The sequence below is a fragment of the Nelumbo nucifera genome, chromosome 3 (assembly GCF_055504915.1).
Source record: "Nelumbo nucifera cultivar China Antique chromosome 3, China Antique-T2T, whole genome shotgun sequence".
Taxonomy (NCBI): Eukaryota; Viridiplantae; Streptophyta; class Magnoliopsida; order Proteales; family Nelumbonaceae; genus Nelumbo; species Nelumbo nucifera.
Window position 1 is genome coordinate 78,181,737 of NC_142651.1, and position 25,054 is coordinate 78,206,790.

Here is a 25,054-nt window from a genome sequence, read left to right on the forward strand (position 1 = left end):
TTCTCTGGCAGCCTCACGGGTTGATGCCCGAGCTGCGGCCAAGGTGCAACCCGCTACAATCAACCCTCCGACGATCACATGGATCATTCCCCGAACTGGTCTCTCCTCCGGGGGTTGCTTCTGTGACTGCTTTGCTGGCTTGTTGCTGGACTCGGGAGCATCCCTATTGTGCTCCCCCTACCGACCTGCCTTACTATTATTATTATTATTACCATTATTCTGTACAAAATTCCTTAGGTATCTGCGATGAATGAGTTCCTCTATCTCGTCGCGGAGATTATTACAGTTCTCGGTACTATGACCGTGGTCTCTATGAAAGTTGCAATATAAATTTTTATTTCTTTCATTCGGGTTCCCTCTCAGACGGGGTGGCCACTTCATTTACGGGGCGTCTTTGATCGCCATCAGGATCTCGGCCCGCTTCGCATTCAAGGGTGTATAGTCTGCCCGATCTGCCATGGGAGCTCGGAACGACTGACTTGGCTTTGCCCCCCGAGCTGAGTCTTTCTTCCTCCTGTCCTCTTGGTTGGAGGGTTCGCTTTCCCTTTTCCTTTTTTCAAACCCGCCATCATCTCTTTGATTGATCTCCTCCTCCGTTCTTATGAACCTATCCGCGAGCTTGAGGAACTCAGCTATGGTTGTGGGCTGGTTGACCACCATGTGCCATTTGAATTCCTTGTGCGTCACTCCCCTCTTGGCTGCCGCGAGCTATACTGTGGGGTCTAAGCATGGTATCTGTAAGCACACGTCGTTGAATCACTTTATATAGCTCTAGATGGACTCCCCTTCCTTCTGGACTATACCTAGGAGGCTCTCCTCAGTTCGGGGGCACCGCTTGCTGGTGACGAAGTGCGCGGTGAAGACCTGCACGAACTGGGCCCAACTTCTTATCGATCCGTGGGCCAGGTTCCTATACCAGGTGCGGGCCACTCCTCTGAAGGTGGTAGTGAAGGCCATACACATGCAGGACTCGCTGGCCCTCACCAAGTGCATCTGGGACTGAAAAGCATTAACATGGTCTCTCGGGTCAAAGGAACCATCGTATTTGTCTAGCGGGGGGAGTTTGAAATCCTTGGGCATGGGGACAGCGAGGAGTTCCGATGACAGGGGGGAAGGGATTGAAAGGATAGGAGTAACCTTTACCTCGTCCGAGCTCGCTTCCTCTTTACCTCTGAGCTAGGGTAAGACGCGGGTGGTAGTTCGGATGGCTCGTCGGCGCCTCCGCTGCTGCTTGGAAGGTCCGGTGTTGGCGTTGCATGCTTCGGTGTTGTCGAGCTCAATGGGCCCGGACTGCTGGTGGTAGTCCGCGGCTAAGGCGCCGATCTGGTTTTCCGCGAGTGGAAGCCCGAACTGAGAGCGCCGAGGAGATGCTGACTTGATAGGCCGGGAGGTCCCCGATCCGCCGGCGTATGTGAAGCGGGGGTAGTTAGTCTCTCCCTCCTGCCAAGGGATGAGGCATGGCTCCTGGAGGGGTTTTGAGCCTGGGAAGTTTCTCCCCGGTGAGGACGCCCGCCTTGAGGAGAGGGCTTGACTTGCTTGGTAGCGGGGTGCCGAGGTGGGAGCTGCCGCTGGCTCTGAGGCAGTTGGGGGAACTGCTTTTGGTAGTGGTACTGAGAGACGTGATGTAGCACCTGCTGCTGATAGAGTTGGTGTTGCTGAAGCTGCTGCATTTAGGCTTGCATGCCTCGCATGCACTTCATCAAATCATCGAGTTGGTTCTGGCTGGTCGCCAGAGGGGCAACGGTTGGTTCAGCGAAGGTTGTCTCAACTGAGGGGCGAAGGGGAACATTCACAGGCGCCACTGTCCGTGGCACATTCAGGCTAGGGACTCCGTCCACCGAGAGGGATGGCGAACTGCCCGATGCGGACAGTGGGGGGCTGAGGGTGTTCCCCGACGGCATTCAGGTCGGCGTTATGTCTATCACTGCCGGAGGAAGCCATGAATGCTAAGTTTCCTTTCTTTTTTTTTCTTAGGAAAGAGCTAGAGGTTGGGGGAGGCTTTTTGAAGCGATTCCCACAGACGACGCGAAATGATGATGCGTGATCCGGTCGGCCCTAGTTGCCGGTAACCTTGCCTTTGACGGAGCGGGAGATGCCTGAAACAGGGAGGAAACAAGAGATCCCCGGGGGAGGAACCCGGCGGGAATTCTCCGTCGCTCAAGTTAGCACTTTGAGAAGGCAAGGAAGATGAGTGATTCTCTTAGACCACAAGGTGCAAAGTATCACCTTTTTTTACTCTGGGGGAAGAGGGCCTTTTATAACTGCCTTGGTGCACTCACTCCCAAGCCTCTGCCAGATCAGGTATAACCACCTCTGTGGGGGGGCAGGCATCAGCCGTTCCGAGCTCCCGTGGCAGATCGGGCAGACTATACACCCTTGAAAGGGAAGCGGGCCGAGATCCTTATGGCGATCAAAGACGCCCCGTACATAAAGTAGCCACCCCATCTGAGAGGGATCCCGAATGAAAGGAATAAAAATTTATATTGCAGCTTTCACAGAGACCACGGTCATAGTACTGAGAACTGTAAGAATCTCCGCGACGAGATAGAATAATGGTAATAATAATAATAATAATAATAATAATAATAAGGCAGGTCGGTAGGGGAGCACAGTAGGGATGCTCCCGAGTCCAGCAACAGGCCAGCAGAGCAGTGACAGAAGCAACCCCCGGAGGAGAGACCAGTTCGGGGAACGATCCATGTGATCATTGGAGGTCGATTGTAGCGGGTTGCACCTCGGCCGCAGATCGGGCATCAACCTGTGAGGCCGCCAGAGAAGAGCAGAATCCTTCGAAGTGGCGAAGGATAGAAGACCCCATACTCTTCACCGAGGACGACGCGCACGGAGTTCACTACCCCCACAATGACGCGCTCGTCATAAAGGTAAAGATCAATGATTTTGAAGTCAAGCGCGTCCTTGTTGACTCAGGCAGTTCGGCAGACATCCTTTTCAAAGCGGCTTTCGACAAACTCCAGTTCCAAGAGAGTGACTTGATGCCCGCGAATACCCCACTGGTCGGCTTCAGCGAAGAGGGAGTCAGGCCCCTGGGGAAGGGTTACAGTACCTGTGGAAGTCGGCACGTGGCCTAGCACAGTGAGGCTCAAACACTACTTCTCGGCCGATCACCCATGCTTTAAGGGCTGTGGTGTCCACCTACTATTTGGCCATGAAGTTCCCCATGGACTTCGGCATCGGGGTAGTGCGGGGCGAGCTTGAGTCCCGCAAATGCTACGTCGCCGCCCTAAAGGGAAAAGCCAAGGTGGCCAGCGACCTCGAGCTGGAGCAACCCGTGGAACAGAACGATGAGCGAGCTACGCCCACGGAGGAGACCGTTGCGGAATGGGTGGGCGATTTTCAAAAATTTTCCTACCTTCTCCCAACTGGGAATCGTATATTCCCTAAATTTAGAATACAATATTCAAGGATCCTACTTGAACCATAATCGAACTAGATCTGAACCAAAAGGGAAGGGAGGAATTATACCTGATCCAGAGAAGCAGTATCTCCCAAAGTTGTTGTTCATGCCCAAAGAGGACACCAAGATCCGCTCCTGCTGAAGATGACACAACTGTATGTGGAACGGAACCAGCAGAGTGCGTCCTACACACTGGATCCTTCTCAAGAATCCTCTGGAAACTCTGAGCACCAAATCTTTTTCAGTCTTTTCAGCAAGACTGATGTCAAGAATTGATTTCTTGATTTCTTTCTTCTTCAAAGATCGAATCTTGCTAGAAAGAATGGCAGCGGCTGGAGGAGAACTCTTGGGACGAAGATGGCTGAATTGCTTCTCTTCTCTCTGGAGTGTGTATGAGATCCAATCTCAGTTCGCAGGATGATTCTTGCACACAACCCTTAGGTTCGAAATCTGATTATGATCTCTTAGGGTTTCTCCTCTTTTCTTCTTGATTAAGAAACCTCCTAATTAGGAGTTCTCCCAATCCAAATCAGTATTTGGATAGGGGATGATCTTAATCCTATCTGTAGATTAAGTTAGCTTACTCCTGATCTTATCAGGAGGTTACCAGATTCAAATCTGATTTGAATTTGGTCTCCCAGAGTGGATAAGGTTAAAGGCCCAATCCTTTTGCTAACTTTAATCCTAGATTCGCCCCATAGATGGGTGATCATATCAGCCCAACTCAAAATGGGCTTTTGGCCCATTAAGTGTTAAGTTCTTAACTAGTTTCCAATCTGCTGCCCAGTTGGGCTTCTTTGTATGGCGTGGGACGCAAGCATTGATCTACACACCAGCCACATGGGTTCGGCCCAGCCTTTATTACAAGGCCCAGCCGAATTCCCTGAAAAGCTTAGTAAACCCCTGAGCCCATCACATGGACCCTATGGGCCCAACACTTACATTAAGTGGTCCCTGGGCCAAACCATCTTATAAAAACCCAGGGACTGTTGGCAGGTGCAAGATTAACCCATCAGGTACTATCCTAAATGGTCTTACACTTAACCTCTCAGCCCTTAATGATCATGCACTGCCCGACAAGAGAGGACCTCTCCCTTGGCTGCAAGGAACAGTGCCGCACTCTCCACTCACATGGATCCCGGGAATTAAAACCATTTGCAAACATTTTGAAACCGTACAAATATATATATGTATATTAATTTTGCAAAACAAAATTCCAACGATTGAAATCAACTGCCGTCAGTTTGGTTTCCATCAGAGAGAGTGCCTTTCCGATCATTACCTTTGTCCGACGAAGGGGCTGATCCTGTTACTATGATCACCCACTCAGATGAATTTTCAGACTGTCCCAACATACTTAGGTTTTGATCCCCGCTAAGGATCTCACTGATTGGCATATCAAAGACAGCCCGATCCGACACATAGGGAAGTGTCATTATCGAGTCTAGGGGTCAGGTGTAACTTTTCAGTTTTGCCCATCTGTCTCCAAGGTCCAGGGCAATATTGGAAATCTGGTCCGGTTCAAGGATTCGAATAATCCCATACTGCATGTGCCTTGGGTCTTACCCTGGTGGTCGAGACAGGCCATCCCAACAATTTGGTGGCACACCAGTATTAGCCTTGGCAGAATAAATCTCCCCAGACTTATCCAATGGCTGTGAACATTTAAAACTAACACGAGTCTCTATAAGTGTCCAGTTTTAGGGTCTTACACAGAATTATACCAAACAACATGAATTAAACATGCACTTTATTTATTTACACTAAATATCAAAAGTACATCAAATCGGATTGAAGCTAAGGGCATACAAAACTGTCTAACAGCTCTCACTTGCACTTAGGTCCAATCTGGTACAAGCCGGACTCCCATACTTTCCATGTGTTTCTTAAACACCTTCTGTGTCAGTGGCTTAGTCAATGGGTCTGCCACATTATCCGCTGATGCTACCTTCTGAATTAGGACGTCCCCTTTACCAACGATCTCCCGTAGTACGTGGTACTTCCTCTCGATGTGCTTTGACTTCGAGTGGGCCCGAGGCTCTTTAGCCTGGACGATCGCTCCATTGTTGTCACACAACAACGGGATGGGTGATGTGCTGGACGAATCACTCCCAATTCGTGTATGAATTTCTTCATCCACACGGCTTCCTTGGCAGCTTCACTTGCGGCAATGTACTCGGCCTCGGTTGTGGAATCTGCAGTGGACCCCTGTTTGCTGCTTTTCCAGCAAACAGCACACGATCCTATCGTGAAAACATACCCAGATGTAGACTTTCTATCATCTGGATCCGACTAGAAATCGACATCAGTATACCCTAGAACTTGTAGTGAACTACCATCGAATACCAGACAAAACTCTTTTGTTCTTCGAAGGTATTTGAGTATGTTCTTCACAACAGTCTAATGCTCCTGCCCTGGGTTGGCTTGGAATCTGCTTACCACACTCACCGCCTGAGCAATGTCCGGGCGAATGCTCAACATGGCATACATGATGCTCCCTACGGCTGAGGCATAGGGAATGTCTCTCATGCCCTCAATCTCCTCAGAAGTCTTTGGAGACATCTTCTTGGAGAGAGTGATTCCGTGCCTGAAAGGAACGTTTCCTTTCTTGGAGTTCTCCATGCCGTATCTTTTGACAATTTTGTCAATGTAAGCAGCCTGGGATAATCCAATTATCCGCTTCGATCTATCTCTATAGAGTCGAAGACCCAGTATGTATGAAGCTTTTCCAAGATCTTTCATGGAGAACTGCTGTGATAGCCATACCTTAACCGAAGTCAACATTCCTACATCATTCCCAATGAGTAGGATATCGTCCACGTACAACACCAAAAAGGTGATCTTATCCCCACTGGACTTCCTGTAAACACAGGGTTCATCCAGATTCTGCTCAGTCAAACGTTTTGACTGCAGAATCAAAACGGATGTTCCAACTCCTAGAAGCCTGCTTAAGTCCATATATGGATCTATTAAGTTTACATACCATGTGCTCCTAACCAGCAGCAATGAAGCCATGCAGCTGCTGCATGTAGATATCTTCACTAAGATCTCCATTCAGGAATGCGGTTTTGACATCCATCTGCCAAATCTCGTAGTCATGGTATGCTGCTACAGCTAGCAGGATCCTAATGGATTTAAGCATGACCACGGGCGAAAAGGTTTCCTCATAATCGATGCCTTCTTTCTGAGTATATCCTTTCGCCACTAATCGAGCTTTGTAGGTCTCAATCCTGCCATCGGGGCCCTTCTTCCTCTTGTAGATCCACTTGCAACCAACTGCTTTTACCCCTGAGGGCAGATCTACCAGAGTCCAGACTCCATTGGTTTCCATCGAGTCCATCTCAGCTCTCATGGCCTCCACCCACTTCTGGGAATCTATGTCTAACATAGCTTCCGTGTAAGTTACGGGATCCTCCTCACTAGTCAAGGCTTCCACCTGGTCATAACCATATCAGACTGGTGGCCTGGATACCCGAGTGGATCTTCTAGGTTGGTCACTACCTGGAACTTGTGGGACATCTCCCATTGCTCCTGAGCTCTCCTCATTAAGAACTATTTCCTGACGATGGGTGTCCAGGATGAATTCAGTTTCTAAGAATTAGGCATTTCGACTGCAGAACACTTTCTGCTCACTTGGGTCATAGAATAGATAACCCACCGAATCTTTCGAGTAGCCTATAAATAGGCAACGGCTGGTTTTGGACTCCAACTTGTCCGCACTTTTCTTTTAACGTGTGCAGGACAACCCCAAATTTTCAAGTGTCTTACACTTGGCTTTCTTCCGGTCCATAGTTCATATGGGATAGCAGTCTCTAATGCGTATCCCCAAAAGGATGTGGGTAATTTTGAGCGTACGAGAAGTGACCGAACCATGTCCAACAAGGTCCTATTCCTCCTCTCTGAAACACCGTTGAGTTGAGGTGTAGTAGGAGGAGCTAATTCTGACACTATCCTGTTGACCTTTAAGTAGTCCCTAAATTCGTCAGAGATACTCGCCACTTCGATCCGATCGAAGGGCCTTAATTTCTCTCCCTAACTGTTTCTCGACTTTCTGTTTGAACTCTTTGAACTTTTCAAAAGACTCAGACTTGTGTCTCATTAGGTACACATAACCATATCGTGAAAAATCATCTGTAAAGGTGATGAAATACACATGTTGATTCCGTGTCCTAACACTCAGGGGACCACATACATCAGTATGTATCAGGTCAAGTGTGCCTGCAGATCTTTCAGGTTTACCGTCAAATGGGCGCTTAGTCATCTTACCTTGGAGGCAAGGTTCACAAGTGGGAAGATCTTCTACGGTTAGAAAATCCAAAGGACCATCCTTACTAGCCTTGTGATTCGGTCAACACCGATATGGCCAAGTCGGTAATGCCAGAGGCACGTGGGATTTACTGTATCACGAGTCCTTTTCTTGGGATTTTCGACCGACGTAGTTTCGGTTAAGTTAGTTTCCAGAGAAGGATGTAGAACATAGAGACCGTTCTCCAGTTCCCCGCATGCGATGAATTTGTTATTCCGTTTAACAGTAATTATATTACTAAAATAAACAGTATATCCGTCAGCACACAGTTTAGAAACAAAAATTAAATTTCTTCTTAAGTTCTGTACATAAAGACAAACTTTAAGTACAAGCACTCCTCTAAAGACTAATTCTACGGTTCCTATTGCCACAGCTGCAACACTTGCAGTCGTTCCCAAGAATACTCACTTTGCCTTCACTCAATCTTCTATTAACTTTGAACCCCTTTCTTAGATTCCAGGTAGGCAGGACAGTTCCTCTTCCAGTGGCCTGTCTGCTTGCAGAAGTGACAGACATCAGATGCCTTGTTCTTCTTCTGCTTCTTAGGCTTGGCAGCTTTCTGGGGCTTCTTTGCCTCTCTTTTTTTGCCCGATTTGCAAGCAGAACCACAGGCTCATCCTTCTTGAGTAGATCCTCGACCCTCTGCAACATATTGCTGAGTTCCTGGACGCTGACATTCAGCTTATTCATGTTGTAGTTCATTGTGAACGCATTGAAGGAAGAGGGCAAAGAATTCAGATGGCATCCACTTGCATGCCAAGATCTAGCCCGGATCCAAGGGCTTCGAGTTCGTTAATGTAGCCCATCATCCAAAGACAATGGTAATGAACTTTCTGCCCTTTGGACGTCTGCGTGGTCATGAACAGTTTCAGGACCTTTTGTCGAGTAGAACGGTTCTGCTCTTCATACATTGTCTTTAGACTGTCCAATATGTCCTTGGCTAGTTCGATCTGATCGAACTGCCTCTGTATTGAGTTGTCCAGTGAGGCAATGACAAAGCAGCGGGCTAGGGAGTTCTTATCCTCCCAATCTTGGTAGTCTCTCCTACAGGCCTCAGAAGCCCTATCACCAAGACGCTCCGGGGTAGGATTTTTCACCACCTTATCTAACTTTTCGGAAGTTAGGACCAGCATAAAATTTCTATACCAGTCGGCATAGTTTGGGCCCTTAAGCTTGATATCGTCTAGAAGTTTTGCGAATTGACCGTTTGCCATTTTCCGATAAAACAACAAAGACGTTAGTCCACAACCTTAGTTTGATTCATATTACCTACATAGATATGGTTTTTAATCTATGTTCCATTCCCATTTGTTCATCTCTGAGATTTCCCTCCTTTCTCATTCACGGAGACGACGAAATGTCTCTGGAAATGTGGGAAATCACATGGGGTGCGTGAAGCCAACTGTTTCAGCTGCATAACCCCACCACCTTTCTGTGATGGATCATATCCACTCATCGAATGAGTTTCCCTTTGGCCTCTGTCAAACAAGGTTCAGAGCCGTTTTCAGGTAAACCTTTTTGTCCAGTGAGTGCTCACCCATCATATTCAGGTTATGCCAAGGTACTGTGAGAGAGTTCCCATTTTCTGGTGAAGCCCCTCCCACTTTGGTCTATGACGCCTCTATCATCTTATGAAACACTCTGACAGATCCAACAACAATTGGATAGCTCAATTTTATGGTGCGTTTCCTCATTACTGAAAGACCCATCATTGTGCTAATGACGGAAGGCCTTTAGAGAGTCCATCATATGGATCTCCCTATCACATGCACTCATATTTGCCGGAGGGAACAAAATTACGCCCTAGTTCTAATTTTAGGTCAAACCAGAGTGGCTCCCATTGACTTTCATAAAGTCAGATTTCTGGTGGGTCTTAAGTGGCTAGGGTTTCCGTACGCATCCCTTTTCAGGGTTGTGGGGCCCACTAAGTTAGGAGGGGTCATCCAATGATGTGCATTCAGCCATGGTGTGCGAAAGAGCCACTAACGAGTCATCATGGGCCAAGTGCTTATGGCCCATGGTCGTAGCACATCAAACATCCAAACATCACATGTAAAGGAAGAATTGATCCAATCAATTAACTGCTGTAAAGCCCATTGAATAGCCCATTTAAAAATCCATAACATTAACAATTAATGTCGACTAGGTATATGGGCTGAATCGCAGTTAGCAGTTCGGCCCATACAACTTACCTCACAAGAGTGGGCTTTTTGCAGTTTTAACCATTTAAAACTGGGCTTTACGGGTGGGCCGAATTAATCCCTGTAATTGAACATCTGATTTGGAACAGAAAGTGTGAGAAAAATGGTCTGAAAACAGTCCCCTTCGAAGCCTAGATTTGGTCCAAACAGTTTTGGTCCAATCTAGTACGAAATTGTCCGAAACTGATTTTCAATTCAAGAGTTGATCCATGAAAGATCTGAAATTAATTAATTTTGAGTTTAAACAATCACAAATCAAATATGGATTGTTCGCACCACCTGCAAAACAGAGGTTAATCACTAGGGTTGCAGTTTCACAAACTGCAAATCGCAGAAAGCGATTTCTCCATCTGCAAATTTCTAGCGCCGCCTTCTTCCTTCTTCTTTAATCAAGAAAATAAAAGAATTAGAAATCCTATTTCTATTAATTAATTACATTCTTGATCAAATCCTATACATTCAGTCTAGAAAATAAAAAAAATAATATTTACAGATCGAATTGAATAAAATAAATAAATAAAAAGGAAAAAGGGTGCGCCCTTAACAAGAAACAGTTTCTTGAAAAAAAAGAAACCTATTTGCGCATATCTTGGCACAACATCTTCTGTCCATCTGTGCAGGTTCAGATCTAATTTTCTTTTGGTTCAAGATTCGAACCTGTGGCTCTGATACCACTGAAAGAATGGTAGGATCCATCTAATGGACGCCATAAAGATTGCGGAATGGGTGGGTGAATTTCAAAAATTTTCCTACCTTCTCCCAACTGGGAATCGTATTTCCTAAATTTAGAATACAATATTCAAGGATCCTACTTGAATCATAATCGAACCAGATCTGAACCAAAAGGGAAGGGAGGAATTATACCTGATCCAGAGAAGCAATATCTCCCAAAGTTGGTGTTCACGCCCAAAGATGACACAGCTGTATGTGGAACGGAACCAACAGAGTGCGTCCTACACATTGGATCATTCTCAAGAATCCTCTGGAAACTCTGAGCACCAAATCTTTTTCAGTCTTTTCTGTAAGACTGATGCCAAGAATTGATTTCTTGATTTCTTTCTTCTTCAAAGATCGAATCTTGCCAGAAAGAATGGCAGCGGCTGGAGGAGAACTCTTGGGACGAAAATGGCTGAATTGCTTCTCTTCTCTCTGGAGTGTGTATGAGATCCAAGCAGAGCCGAGGAGGTAACTCCTATTGTCCAAGTAGAGCCGAGCTGGATCGATCCACTTGTGAGCTTCCTGCTACATGGGACCCTTCCCGCAGACCGCAATGCCACCAGGAGGGCTTGTGGGGCGGTTGTACCGAAGATCCTACACGCTCCCCTACCTGCGCTGCTTGCGGCCTCCCGAAGCCGAGCTTGTGCTCCACGACATTCATGAGGGCCTGTGCGGCGGACACCTGGTGGGCAGGGCCCTTGCTCAAAAAGCACTACGGCAAGGGTACTATTGGCTAACAAGGAAAGTAGACGCTGTTGAGTTAGTCAGAAAATGTGATAAGTGCCAGAAGCATGCCAATATCCACCATCAGCCCACCGCCGATCCCAAGTATCTCACCAGTCCATGGCCCTTCGCGCAATGGGGCATTGACATACTTGGACCATTCCCGCCAACAGCAGGTGGGAGGAAGTTCCTAGTAGTGGCGGTAGATTACTTCACAAAGTGGGTAGAAGCTGAACCTCTCGTAACAATCACGGCCTGAAACGTTCAGAACTTCTTTTGGAAGAACATTGTGTGCCGTTTCGGATTACCTCGAGTATTGATTTCCAACAACGACAAGCAGTTCGAGGATATCAAATTCCAGGAATGGGGCCATGACATGGGAATTTGGCAGAACTTCACATGAGTTGCACACCCGCAAGCAAACGGTCAAGCAGAAGTCACGAACAGAGCTATCTTTTGCGGACTGAAGGCCAGGCTAGACCGAGCTATAGGACTATGGGCGGACGAGCTACCCAGCGTCCTATGGGCCTACCAAACTAAAGAGGAAACCGCCACCGGAGAAACTCCCTTCAACCTCACCTATGGCACAGAGGTAGTCATCCCAGCCGAAATCGAAATCCCCTCATTATGACTGGAAGCGTACGGCGACAAGACCAATGAAGACGAGCTACGTACCAACCTTGACCTACTCGACGAGGTGAGGGACCTCGCCTACATCAGGATCGCAGCGTACCAACAAAGGGTAGCTCGGTACTACAATGCCAGAGTCAAGAAGTGAAACTTCCGCGTCGACGACTTGGTTTTCCGCAAGGTCATGGTACCTGAGCCCGGCGTTGGCAAACTCGGACCTAACTGGGAAGGACCCTACTGAGTAAAGAGAGCGTTCGGAGGAGCGTACGAGCTCGAATCCCTAGAGGAAAAACAAATACCTCGGGCATGGAATATCGTCAAGTTAAGGCGATATTACCTATAAATTGCCGAACTAAGTGGACTATAAGTCGCTCCAAGAGCCTAAGGGCCAAAATGCCGAGCTAACAAGGACCTCGGCACCGTAAGACCCAGTTGCCTCTTCGGCGTGGGCAAACCCCAGGAGAGTATTCTAGCCCAAGGGCTAAAGCGCCGTGCTAATGATGACCTCGACACCTCATCGACCAAGTGTTAGTGCCAAAAGAGTAGGCAACACGGGGGACTTAATTCTAACTTTGACCCAGGCGGAAAACAGATCAGACGTATAGCCTTACTATGTTAACTTGCCTTGAGTAACCCCTCCGCTTTGGGGACCTAATTCTAATAGTTCGGCAATATAGTCACTTCGGCAAAAAGAAAGAACGACAGTGCACAACACTTAACCAAAAAAAGGTATTTCATTACCAATATTTCATTTACAATCGATTCAATACAAAGACAAAAGAAAAACGTGCTCGTAGGCTCGGTACAGTAGAAGATCAAGACTGTAATCAGTCTTGAATCCTAATAGGTTTTAGGTTTGCAAAACAGAAGAAAAGTGAGAGAAAGGAGAGAGAATAGAAGAGAAACAAGAGAACACAAGTTGTTGAAAGGAGGGACAGATTCTAAACTAATATGGCGCTGCCACTCTCTTAATATTTATAGGTTATGTTTAGTACATAATGGAAAGGACACATCTGCCCTTAGTACTTACATAATAAATAAAGTAAATAAAAGCTGAAATAAATAACAACTGAATTAACAAACTAACTCAAACTGACACTACTATAACTGAAACAAATAACTACATTACTGTCCTACGAACACAGTGGGGACCATTGCAGTGGGGCCCACATCAGTGTTCTCTACACTCCCCCTCAAGTTGGGAGTAGATATCTATCATTCCCAACTTGGATAGGTCTGTCTCTAACTTCTTCCTTGGTACAACCTTGGTGAGGATATCCGCGAGCTGCATATTAGATGTGATGTACGGAAGACACACTTCTTGTGATGTGACCCTTTCTCGCACAAAATGTCGATCAACTTCGATATGTTTAGTTTTGTCATGTTGCACTGGGTTGTGGGCTATATTAATAGCTGCCTGATTATCACAATACAACATTAAGGGCTTTTCATAGTCAATACCCAACTCTTCAAGTAGTGACCTCAGCCATAAGATTTCAGCCACTCCATTAGCCATTGACTTGTATTCCGCTTCAGCACTGGAGCGGGAAACAACACTCTGCTTCTTACTCCTCCAAGAGACAAGGTTACCTCCAAGAGACAAGGTTACCTCCCACAAGAGACAAGGTTACCTCCCACACTTTGCCTTAGACCTTCTGTCATCAACACTTCCAGCCCAATTGGCATCTGTATAAACTTCCACCCTCATGTGATTATTGTTCTTGAGCAATATACCTCTACCCGGGCATCTCTTCAAGTATGCTAATATTTTCTCTGCCGCAAGAAGATGAGAAGTTCTAGGGGAGTGCATGTACTGGCTAACAACACTAACTGCATAGCTGATATCCGGCCGAGTGAGGCATCGTTGGAACATAGCTTTGTCTTCAAGAGGCTCCCCACCCTCTGCCTAATCTTGTGATTTTGTTCGATGGGTGTATCAGCTGGCTTAACACCCAACTTTCCAGTTTCCGCCAACAGATCTAGAACATATTTTCTCTGAGAGATAAAAATCCCCTACTTGGATCTAGCAACCTCAATACCCAAAAAGTACCGTAGTGCATCAAGGTCTTTCACCTCAAACTCTTGATGAAGGAGCTGTTTGAGGGACTCAATCTCATGACTGTCATTTCCTGTCACCACAATATCATCAACATATACTGCTAGTAGTGTCAGAGAGGACTCCACCCTCTTGATGAATAGTGTATGATCTGACTGGGCCTGTACATAACCAAACTTTCCAAGGGCTAATCTGAACCTATCAAACCAAGCTCTAGGTGATTGCTTCAAACCATACAATGCCTTGTTCAGTCGGCAAACCTTCTTACCTGTCTCTGTATCATAGAATCCAAGAGGCAACTGCTTGTAAACCTCTTCTTGTAAGTCTCCATTCAGAAAGGCATTTTTAACATCCATCTGAAACAGGGGCCAAGAATGATTTGCTGCAAGGGATAACAGAACTCGGATGGTGGTCATCTTGGCTACTGGGGCAAAGGTCTCCAAGTAGTCTATACCATAAGTCTGAGTGAACCCCTTTGCAACCAGCCGGGCTTTGTACCTTTCAATAGAGCCATCAACATTATGCTTCACAGTGAACACCCATCTGCATTCCACCGGTTTCTTTCCTTTTGGTGGGTCAACCAGTGCCCAAGTATTATTCTTCAACAGGGCATCCATTTCGACTTGCATTGCATCTTTCCATTCTGGAACTGATAAGGCTTCTTGCACTGTTCTTGGAATAGGGACATCGGCAATGGAGGTGAGATAGGACCGGTAAGATGGTGACAGACGATCATAGGATAAGAACTGTGAGATGCTGTGAGCTGTAGAAGTGGTGCAATGTCGTTCCCCTTTGCGAATGGCAATAGGGAGATCAAGGTCATCCACAGGAGGGGAAGTGGCAATAGTGAGAGGTATTTCAGTAGGCTCTGGATCTGGAGCCATAGAAGGAACTGGAGCTGGCCGGGACTGTCGAAGACTAGGATTAACCTGCCTGCATCGCCTGTGATAAACTCTCAACTCCGGCTCCCTCTGACCACCCTCACCACTACAACCTTCATTACCCAGTGGAATAGGTAAAGGAACAGCCCCACTTGCATTCTCACTGCTCTCCCCCGGAGGAAAGAAACTCAAAACAGCCCCACTCTCACTGCTCTCCCCCTGAGGAGAAACCCTAGGATAATAGGGTGTCTCCTCAAAGAAGGTGACATCCATGGAGGCAAAACGTTTCCCTGAAACTGGATCATAGCAGCAATAACCCTTTTGAGTTTGTGCATAACCAAGGAAAATGCATTTGGAGGCCTTAGGTTCAAACTTGGAATGATGAGGCCCGAGAAGCTGAACGAAACAGGTACAACCAAAGGTTTTAAGGGTAACAATGAACAACTCCTCGTCTGGGTATAGAAGGGAAAAGGGGGTTCTCATATCAAGGACCCGGGAAGGAACTCGATTAATGAGATAAACTGTCGTGAGGATAGCATCACCCCAGAAGCGAATAGCTTCTAGCCACCTCCAAGATATGCCTATTCTTCCTTTCGGCAACGCCGTTCTGCTGTGGTGTATAAGGGCAAGTGCTCTGGTGAATAACTACATGGCTAAGAAGGTAGGAGGTCAATGGATGAGCAAAGTATTCATTTGCATTATCAGATCTAAGGACTTTGATTTTGGTCCCAAACTGAGTGAGAACCATCTGATGGAAGTTTTTGGTCAGAGCAGGAACCTCATCCCGAGAACGCATAAGATAGACCCAAGAAAAACGGGTATGGTCATCAACAAACAGTAGAAAATATCTGTACCCACCCATAGAGGAGATATGATATGGCCCCCAAACATCAGTATGCACAATATCAAAAGAGGAATTACTCCTTTTATTACTTAAAGAATAAGAGGTTCTACAATGTTTGGCAAACTCACAACTCTCACACCTCAACTTTGATAACTCAACAGACTCAAATAAAGCAGGAAACAGACTCTTCAAAGACTTAAAAGACAAATGACCTAATCGGTTATGCCAAAGCATAACCGAACTCACAGACTGGGAAACAAAAGACTTCTTATCCACTGACTCCTCCCGACGAGAACTCTCTCCAAGCAGATAGATCCCGTTCGTCTCACGGCCAGTCCCAATCACCTTCCTCGTCTCCAAATCCTGAAAAACACATCGGTCAGGGAAAAATGTTACTGAACAGTTCATGTGTTTGGTAATACTACTAACTGAAAGCAGGTTAGTATCAAGCTTAGGAACATACAAGACAGAAGATAAAGAGATAGTATCCGATAGCTTGATGTCCCCCTTGCCCGAAATGGGAACAAGAGAGCCATCAGCAATGGATACTCTATCTCGGCCAGAGGACAAGTGATAAGAAGTGAACAAAGATGGCAAGCTAGTCATATGGTCAGATGCACCTGAATCTATTACCCAGCAGTGATCAGTATTACCTGGAGCTGAAGCATGGTAAGCTGAGGCTCGAGTACCTGAATGTGCAAATGCAGATGTGGCAGGAGCTGATGGTGACTGAGATGGCTGAGCTGAACTCCCAACTTCCTTTTCCAACTGTATGAGGGCAGCCAGAATAGCAGCTAAAGTCTCTAGGGATGTGCCTGATGAGGATGTTGAATCAGTGTTCACTGCCATATGAGCATTACCCTTCTTATTTCTTAGTTTTGTTGGGACCAAGTGAGGATGTAGCTTCCAACAAGTATCTTTTGTGTGCTTGGGTTTCTTGCAATGTTCACATACCAGATCCCGTTTATCTTCCTTCTTCCGGTCCCTTTCTGAGTCACCCCCTGGCTTAGGTTTAATAGCTGTCAAGGCTAGGAAAGAGGGCTGAGGCTGCATCATGACTTTCCTCCTGGTCTCTTCACTATGCACCAGGGAGTATGCTTGAGAAAGGGTCACACTATCTCTTGTCAATATCTGTTGTCGCACAATGTCGTATTCTGAATTCAAACCAGCCAGAAACTCAAATACCCTATTCGTCTCGACTTGCTTTCTGTGAGTCTGTGCATCTTTGGGACTCTCCCACTCAAGGGTCTCTAGATGGTCAATCTCATGCCACAAGGATTTCAAGGTAGAGAAGTAGACAAAAACTGGCTTCTCTCCTTGTTTAAGGCTGTTCACCTCACACTTCAGTTCATAGGCTCTGGCAACATTAAGGGGTTGGGAATAGGTTTCTTTCACAACATCCCATATCTCTTTGGCTGTCTTTGCCCACAAGTAATTTCGGCTGATATGTGACTGCATAGAATTACATAGCCATGCCATAACCAAATAGTTCTCTTGAACCCACTTGGTGTATGTTGGGTCCTCCTTGGAAGGTTCTTTCACATCTCCCAAGAGGTAACCCAGTTTTCCCCTTCCTTCAATAGTCATCATGGCTGATTGAGCCCACTCCAAATAATTTGACCCATCAAATCTCATAGTTGTAATTTGAAACCCGATTTCAGATACACTACCATAACTGTGGTTTCCAAAACTACTTTCTCCCTGACCCTTAAACTCCATCTTTGATCAAGATTCAATGGCTACAAACTGTTAGAGCCACTATACCAGAAAACAGAGTCAAACAAGCAACTCTAGAATCGGATCCGAAACCAACACAAATCTGATCTGATCTGAAATCTGATCTGATCCGATCTGAAACCAACCCAAATCTGATCTGAAATCAATCGCCTATCACAGTATATGCAAGAAATCAACTCAAATCTGGTCTGAAATCAATCGGCATGCACAGTACCAGGCAGCCTATCAATCTGAGATGCTATTTTCTGAAATCACTACTGTGGGGCCCACTGCTGCGAGAGCAAATTTAGGGTTTCAACTGTAGGTCTGAAGTAAGTGCTCAGCTGCACTCTCCAAGCAGTCCGCACAAGTGGGACTTGTCGTAGGGCAATATGAAACCTTAAAAACTAATCACCTTTAAAGAGGGGGGTTCGGCCCAACAATGAAACCCTAGAAACAAACTTAAACACAGTTCGGCAAGCCAAACCCTAGAAACAAACTTGAACACAGTTCGGCCCCTCTTTCTAGATAGGTCCAACCTATCTCGACTGATTGCAGTCTCTGAAATTCAATAAAAAAACTTATGTACTTCGGTTTACTGTCTTCTAGGGTTACCTGAACCCTAACCTTCGCTGCCTCTTCCTGATTACCAACTCTCTGCAAGCCGCGGCAAGTCTTCAATTGCTGCGAACCTCTTCTGGTAATCTCCAAGATTCAGCCACCGAAAACTTCTTCAAAGCTTCTAGCCCTAGCTAGTCCTCATGTGGTTGGTTGGACTAGACACACATGAGAAGCCCTAGATAGGCTCTGATACCAAGTAGAAGATCAAGACTGTAATCAGTCTTGAATCCTAATAGGTTTTAGGTTTGCAAAACAGAAGAAAAGTGAGAGAAAGGAGAGAGAATAGAAGAGAAATGAGAGAACACAAGTTGTTGAAAGGAGGGACAGATTCTAAACTAATCTGCCGCCGCCACTCTCTTAATATTTATAGGTTATGTTTAGTACATAATGGAAAGGACACATCTGCCCTTAGTACTTACATAATAAATAAAGTAAATAAAAGCTGAAATAAATAACAACTGAATTAACAAACTAACTCAAACTGACACTACTATAACTGAAACAAATAACTACACTACTGTCCTACGAACACAGTGGGGACCACTGCAGTGGGGTCCACATCAGTGTTCTCTACAGGTACATATCACTTCAGAGGCACACCTCCCTCGACCAAGACATCAGAAGGAACTTCGGCGGCACTCGGGGCGTCTGTTTCATCGTCGGAGTTCGGGTTGCCGTCAGCCTGGAGAGCCATCTCCGGAGTAATACGCGAGGTGGTTATGGCACGGGTGTCGAGTCCGGGGTATGTATGCCTTATCATCCACCGGCTCAACTTGAAACCCCTCCGATACGAGCCCACAATCAGGTCGTCAAAGCGCTCCGACGCGATGTAATCTTCGACGGCCTTCACTTTAGTGTCCTCGATGGCTTGGAAGAAGATCTTGGACTTCTCCTTGATATTAGCCTTAAGGTATTCCACCTCGTGCTCCAAGACCCCTTTTGAGTTCGCGAGATGCTTTACAACAAGCCTCAAGGCCCCGTTCTCCCTCCGAAGCCTCTCCAACTCGCGATCCATTGCAACCTTCTCCAACGTCAAGGTCTCGATGGCATTCTTCTGAGCTGAAGTATCACCCTCAAGACCATAGATCCGCTCCCGAGCTATCCTTAGCTCGGTATGCGCTGCACGGGAAGCCCCTTCGGCAGCTTGTGCTCGCTTCAGGTTCCTCTTCGATTGAATAGTTAGGGCGTGGATGGAGGAGTTTACTTGCCAAGCAAGAACAAGTCAGTTCGGCAAGAAGAGAAAAATAAAGCACAGGAAAAACACCAAGGGAAACCACTTCGACTTACCACCATGGCGTGAGACGCAGCGCGTGCGCCAATGTGACCTGGAGGAATGTCGGCCCATTCCGAAACCTCCCTAGGGTAGACAGCCTTTTTGCTCTTGCGGAGAGCACAGCTCGACGTCAGCACACTAGCGACCCCCTCCTGGCTCCCCGAGCTGGAGAATACCGTCTGAGTGTGTGAAGCTTTCGTAGTGTCGACGTCCCGAGCCTTTGCAACCTCGGGCTCCGCCGCAACCTCCGGAGTAGGCCCGGCCACCTCGGGCTCCCTGGGAGACTCCAGGTTGATGACTGGAGGATGGCTTGGGACTTTGGGCTCCACAGCCCAAGGAGACTCGACGCAAGCCCGCTTAGTAACCCGCTTTCTCCTCTTCATCCCGTCAAGCAAGTTGTCGCCACGAGTCTTCTCCTCCTCCATGACACCAACGAAAGGAGCTCGGTAATCTTTGCACTCGAGCCCGAGCTGGGCCCAAGACTGGAAGGTCTCTGCCATGTCCTTGTCTAACATGGCACCGGGGTCGTGAATAGTTGCCCTCCAATTGGGTGGGGAACGGCCACCCCATAGCTCTTCGGACCACAAAGTAGTCCCGCTTCCATGTTGGGACCTTACTTGGAAGCTCGTGTAGAAGCTTAAACTCCGGGCGGGGAGACAAGTAGTAGTCCCGCCTGTGCTCGGGGAGGAAGCTCGCATGCTTCTTAAGCGTGAGGAGGGCGGAGAAGATTTCTAAATCTAGCGGGAGGACATATTCACAACAGAGGGAGATGGTCCCAACAACGTTGAGGATGGAGTTCGGGTGGAGTTGACCAACGGTGATGCCGAAGTGATTCAAGACCCCGGCGACGAGCTGCTCCCGGAAAATCACGATCTCATCCGGACCGTGCTCCCAAGGGAAGTCGCCCGTAGGTAAACTATAGGTGTACTCCCCGGTTAGATTGAACTGACGAACAAGAGACCGAAGTCTCTCAGACGTCATAGTGGAAGGTCCGAACTTATCTGGCATCCGAACTCGACGAGAAATGGATGCTAGGCTGCCAGAGGTGACCCGGACTGAAGGCCCTACCTCCGGCTCATCCAGAAGGCTGTCGAAAGAAGTAGCCCGAGCCGAGGTCCCCACCTCAGGCTCTCCTAGAAGACTATCTAAGCTACCTGAACTAGACATTGAAAGGAAAGGAATCAGAAAAGCTAAGGGGACTCACCAAGGAAAAGCTACCGAACTAGGAAAAGTGACACGAGCTGAAGACCTTGGACGCGAGCTCAAAGAACAAGTGCTGAAGACTATGGCGAGGGAAAAGTGACCAGGACCCCCACTATTTATAGCCGCTATACCCGTGCATCAACAGCCAAGATCAAAGCCATCCAACGGCTCTCAGGAAAACCGGCTGCACGACCCCCGAGGTGAAATCAGTTTAGCGCAAATTTTTGACGTCCGAAATCTAATAATCATTTGACGTCCGCGTGTGAGCAGTACGCGACCCGGTTTGACCCTTGGTCGAGCCGAGCTAACCCTGATCAAGCCAAAGGCATAGGCGGGTCAGACCGGAGGATCATCGAGATGGACGAAGCGCGCCAGGAGGCAAATCCACCTGTCATCCCGTGAACTCCCCGCGCCGGGTCAAGACCCCGGGCACGGGGAGTGGGGGGCAATTGATGGAGGGGGATTTGGCCTGACCCCTTGGCCGCGTGACACGTGGAGGCAACCGGGTATGACATGGCAGGAGCGTCAACTCGGCACAGCGACATAGCCATAGCCCAAGAAGAGGCCCGAGCTCCCCAAGGAGAGGCCTCGAGCTCCCCAAAGAGAACCCGTGCTTCCTAGGAGGTAGAACCCGAGCTTTCCTTAGAAATCCTGAGCTCTACAAGGAACACCACGAAAGGCAAAGCCCGGACTGACCCACCTCGGGTAAGTCCAGGCCACACTCCTGTCCGAACTCAAGACTTCACCTCATGCACCACTCCGGCACCTCGGCTCCAGGGCGTGTGACTGAACGACCGTACCTGACACCAAAGAAGTCCACAATCTGAGGCGGCGTGCCTGACTGATCAGGGATCTGACACATGACAATCACACACTCCAACGGCCACTTGCTACTGCCATCTCAGTCGTTGCAGAGACGTCTCTGACAGAGAAGACAGTGGCGGTTATACCTGATCTGGCAGAGGCTTGGGAGTGAGTGCACCAAGGCGGTTATAAAAGGCCCTCTTCCCCCAGAGTAAAAAAAGGTGATACTTTGTGCCTTCTGGTCTAAGAGAATCTCTCATCTTCCTTGCCTTCTCAGAGTGCTAACTTGAGTGTCGGAGCATTCCCACCGGGTTCCTCCCCCGGGGATCTCTTGTTTCCTCCCTGTTTCAGGCATCTCCCGCTCCGTTAGAGGCAAGGTTACTGACAGCTAGGACCGACTGGATTGCGCATCATCAAGTAGTAAAACTATAAAACAAACTATAAATGATATATAGCATATAATTGAATGCATTACTACAAATATTACTAAGATGTAGCAATATGAATGATATTATTATAAGGTGCTCAGCTTGTCATTTTGGTTGCCCAAGTGTGCAGCTACCTTGTTGCGAAAAGTCAAGGCGTTTAGCCAAGGATCTCAACCAAGGGTGTCTATTTGCCTATTTGCCTAAGCAATGCCTTGACCACTTTGATTAAGTAAGTACCTAGAGGACCTATAAAGAGTTGGTACTCAGTGACCTGCTTGAAGGAGTCTGCACCTTTAATAATGGTTGGAGTCTTCAATGATTATTCTATGGTCGATTTAATCAGAGGATGGGGATTAATAGTAGCTTCTTCTACACTGGAGTTGGCAGTGCAAGTTATGTGGTTTTCCTAGCCACAACAGAATTAAATTAAACTTTGATGGAAGCTCCCCTAAATTGAGAAGACAGCTGCATGGCTGGGAATTAGCTGACCTGTTAAGACTTGTTTTAGAGGCTATGGAACCAGATTTTGAGACCAGGTTGTGATGATGAGTGGTGCTGGAAATGGGAAAAGATGGTCTCTTTTTTGTTATGTCTTTTGTAAAATCTCTTAGCAGTACCCGCAATACATTGTTCCCCTCTTGCTATGGTTAGCCATGTTAGAGAAATGCCTCAACAAGACTTCCTGCAATCTAGAGGGGTACAGATAGCTGACCAGAACTGTGAACTCTATATAACCAGGCCATACAGCATGCTAACCACCTAGTTCTGCATTACTAGTTAGCTGATAAAATCTGGCATTATTTTCTTGGTGCTGCAAATCTGCCATGGGTTTTGCCTCGTACCCTGTTGGATCTTGTAAGGGCTTGGCACACTGGTTGTTCTGCCAAGGGGAAGATCTTCTGGCAGCTTATACCTGCAGCCATCATTTAGACAATTTATTTGGGCTTACAGAAACAATAGTCTTCCCCAAAGATTGAGATGTGTGGACGAGTCGATCAATGAAGTGATTGGAAGAATTGGTTCCTGGGAATCAGTATCTAGAGATTTTGCTGATTTGCCATTGCCCCATATTTGTAATGGTTTAGTGTTGTGGAATGTTTGATGTCCCTGGAGTGGGCTTTTGTTAGTATGTTGCCCTGCCTATCTGCCTATCTGTTGTACTATTGGCTTCTTTTAATAAAATTTTAGCTTAACCTTTTTCAAAAAAAAAAAAAAAAAAACTTTGATGGAATCTCCTGTGGGAACCCTGCTCCTTGGGTATAGGGGGAATTTTCAGAGATCGTAGGGGAGTGTGATACTGACACTTTATTCTGGTCTAATTGGAGCAACAGATTCATTGACAATAGAGATCTCAGCCCTTTTACAAGGATCGCAGGGGAGTGATACTGACACATTTTTTTGCATCCATCTGCTACATTGGGGCTTATGATGACATGGACCCGTGGTGCCACTTGAACAGATGTTTTCCTTTTTGTTTCTTGTGGATATGTCATGTACAGATTCCTCTCTCTTGCACATGAACAGATGTTTTCCTTTCTGTAAGGATAATTATCTTTTCCAATCTTTTTCTGTACCATAGATATGGTACATTTGTAATAATGGAAGAAATTTTGAACCTTTGATCATTACCCAGATAACTGAGACTAACATTGGGTAATGGCCTTTTTCACGACAATTAGCTTGACCATGTTAATTATGCCAATTCATTTGGTGTGGAAAATCATACACTAAGAAAGAAACCAGATCCATATTAATTGTATTGTTATCTGTCTTCTTGATTTTCTACTTGCTTTCTGTTAGGTTGTGTGTTAATCGGGAAAATTAAGGTTGCTGACTTGCTCTTGTTGTGAGTAGTAGTTTTAGGTTCCTATATTCCTTGTACTTTTTCCTCCTTTTTCTTTTTTCTTTAAGCTGTAGTATGCTTGTTTTCTTTCTCCCATTCTTTTGACTACAAATATACTCTGAAAAGATTACATGGAATGAAACGTTAACTTGTTTTTTTTGGGGCTTTATAGTATTTTTGTTATTGGGAATTGTTTTATGGCTTCTGTAATTTTGGGTGAAATGTTAACCTTTTTCTTGCTGTTCAAAAAAATGTTACTAGTTCATTTCTTTTCTTTTCAGTGCTGAATCTATTAAATATCCTCTTGCAATTTGGATTTGTTTTCCTGCAGTTATTTATTAGAACATTTTATGCATAACTGTATGCATAATTTCTATCATTTACCACCTTTCTTATATCCTTGGTTTATGAGTCTCTCTTTGCAGCTATTTGGAGTTCATTGGTGTCCTTTTAGTGGATTGGCTTGAGTTCCTTCATCTTTTGGGTATGCATGATCGTCCTGTTGTAAGCTTATATTTGGTTATTTTATGCTATACCATTTTTAAGATAAATGTTTGTAAACAACCCTGGCTGTAACCAAGGATTTAAATATCGACATGATATGCCCGATATGGGGCGTATTGTATCGGTATCGGTCAGTAGCGGTATGGGATACACTACGAAAAGAAATGTATCCCATATGTTGTTTGTATTGAACTGATATGGATGTGTATCGGTTGATACACACCAATACGGATCGATACATGTACTCTGGATCTCTATTGTCAGTAAAAAGTGGAATACAATGACTCGAACTCAGGTCACTTCGTCGCAATTTTAAACCACCACACTTCGTCTTGTGGTAATTAGTGATATAAAATACATTTTATAACATTTTATCTACATGCAATTTAAAAGAACACATGTTTATATTTAACTCTTAACTATTCAAAGCAATAATATTCAAAAATAGTACTTTATATATTAATATCAAATAATCTATCAAATCCAAATTTAATAAAATGATGATTTTTAATATCAAGAAATTTACACAAATAAAATATTTTAAATCTTTAAAATTTATAAATTTGCATATCTTAAAATTTTTATACATTTTTATAAATTATTAATTAATATTTTAATTTACATTAATAAGTAATAACAATATATTTATTATTTACAAAAAACAAAAATATTGTTTACAAAAATATTGAAAAAAATAATATTAAATAGAATCTATCAAATCCATTAATCTACATTTATTTCAAAAAATGATTTTTTTTTGTTTCATATGACGTATAAATAAAAATATTAATAATAGAAGAATTATTTTAGTAAGTAAAAATCATGAATTTGTATATGATATATCAGAAATTTTAACAAATTTGATATACTTTAAGTTAAGATTATAATT

The 25,054-nt window shown here is 45.7% G+C and overlaps 1 protein-coding gene and 1 long non-coding RNA gene across 2 annotated transcripts in view; one reads left to right on the top strand and one right to left on the bottom strand.

The window, feature by feature from the left end:
- The window catches only part of LOC104610243 (uncharacterized), a 36,640-nt gene extending 12,184 nt beyond the window's left edge, over positions 1-24,456 (top strand). Inside the window, exon 2 of the long non-coding RNA XR_737412.3 lies at positions 24,087-24,456. This is a non-coding gene — a long non-coding RNA (uncharacterized LOC104610243). The remainder of the gene's footprint in view (positions 1-24,086) is intronic.
- LOC148801387 (uncharacterized) lies at positions 16,009-17,630 on the bottom strand. The gene is made up of 2 exons (XM_088900525.1): positions 16,427-17,630; positions 16,009-16,136 (listed from the first exon to the last, which is right to left on the bottom strand). The coding sequence occupies exons 1-2, from the start codon at positions 17,490-17,492 to the stop codon at positions 16,099-16,101; spliced, it is 1,104 nt and encodes a 367-aa protein (XP_088756651.1). The 5' UTR covers positions 17,493-17,630; the 3' UTR covers positions 16,009-16,098.
- Positions 24,457-25,054: the final 598 nt, after the last annotated feature.

What these genes read in the sequence shown, in the direction of transcription:
- LOC148801387 (XM_088900525.1), bottom strand. Translation starts at nt 17,492, where the DNA reads ATGGAGTTTAAGGGTCAGGGAGAAAGTAGTTTTGGAAACCACAGTTAT. An exon ending in TTACCATGCTTCAGCTCCAG is followed by an intron (nt 16,137 to 16,426) that starts GTAATACTGATC and finishes TGTGTTTTTCAG; the next exon opens with GATTTGGAGACGAGGAAGGT.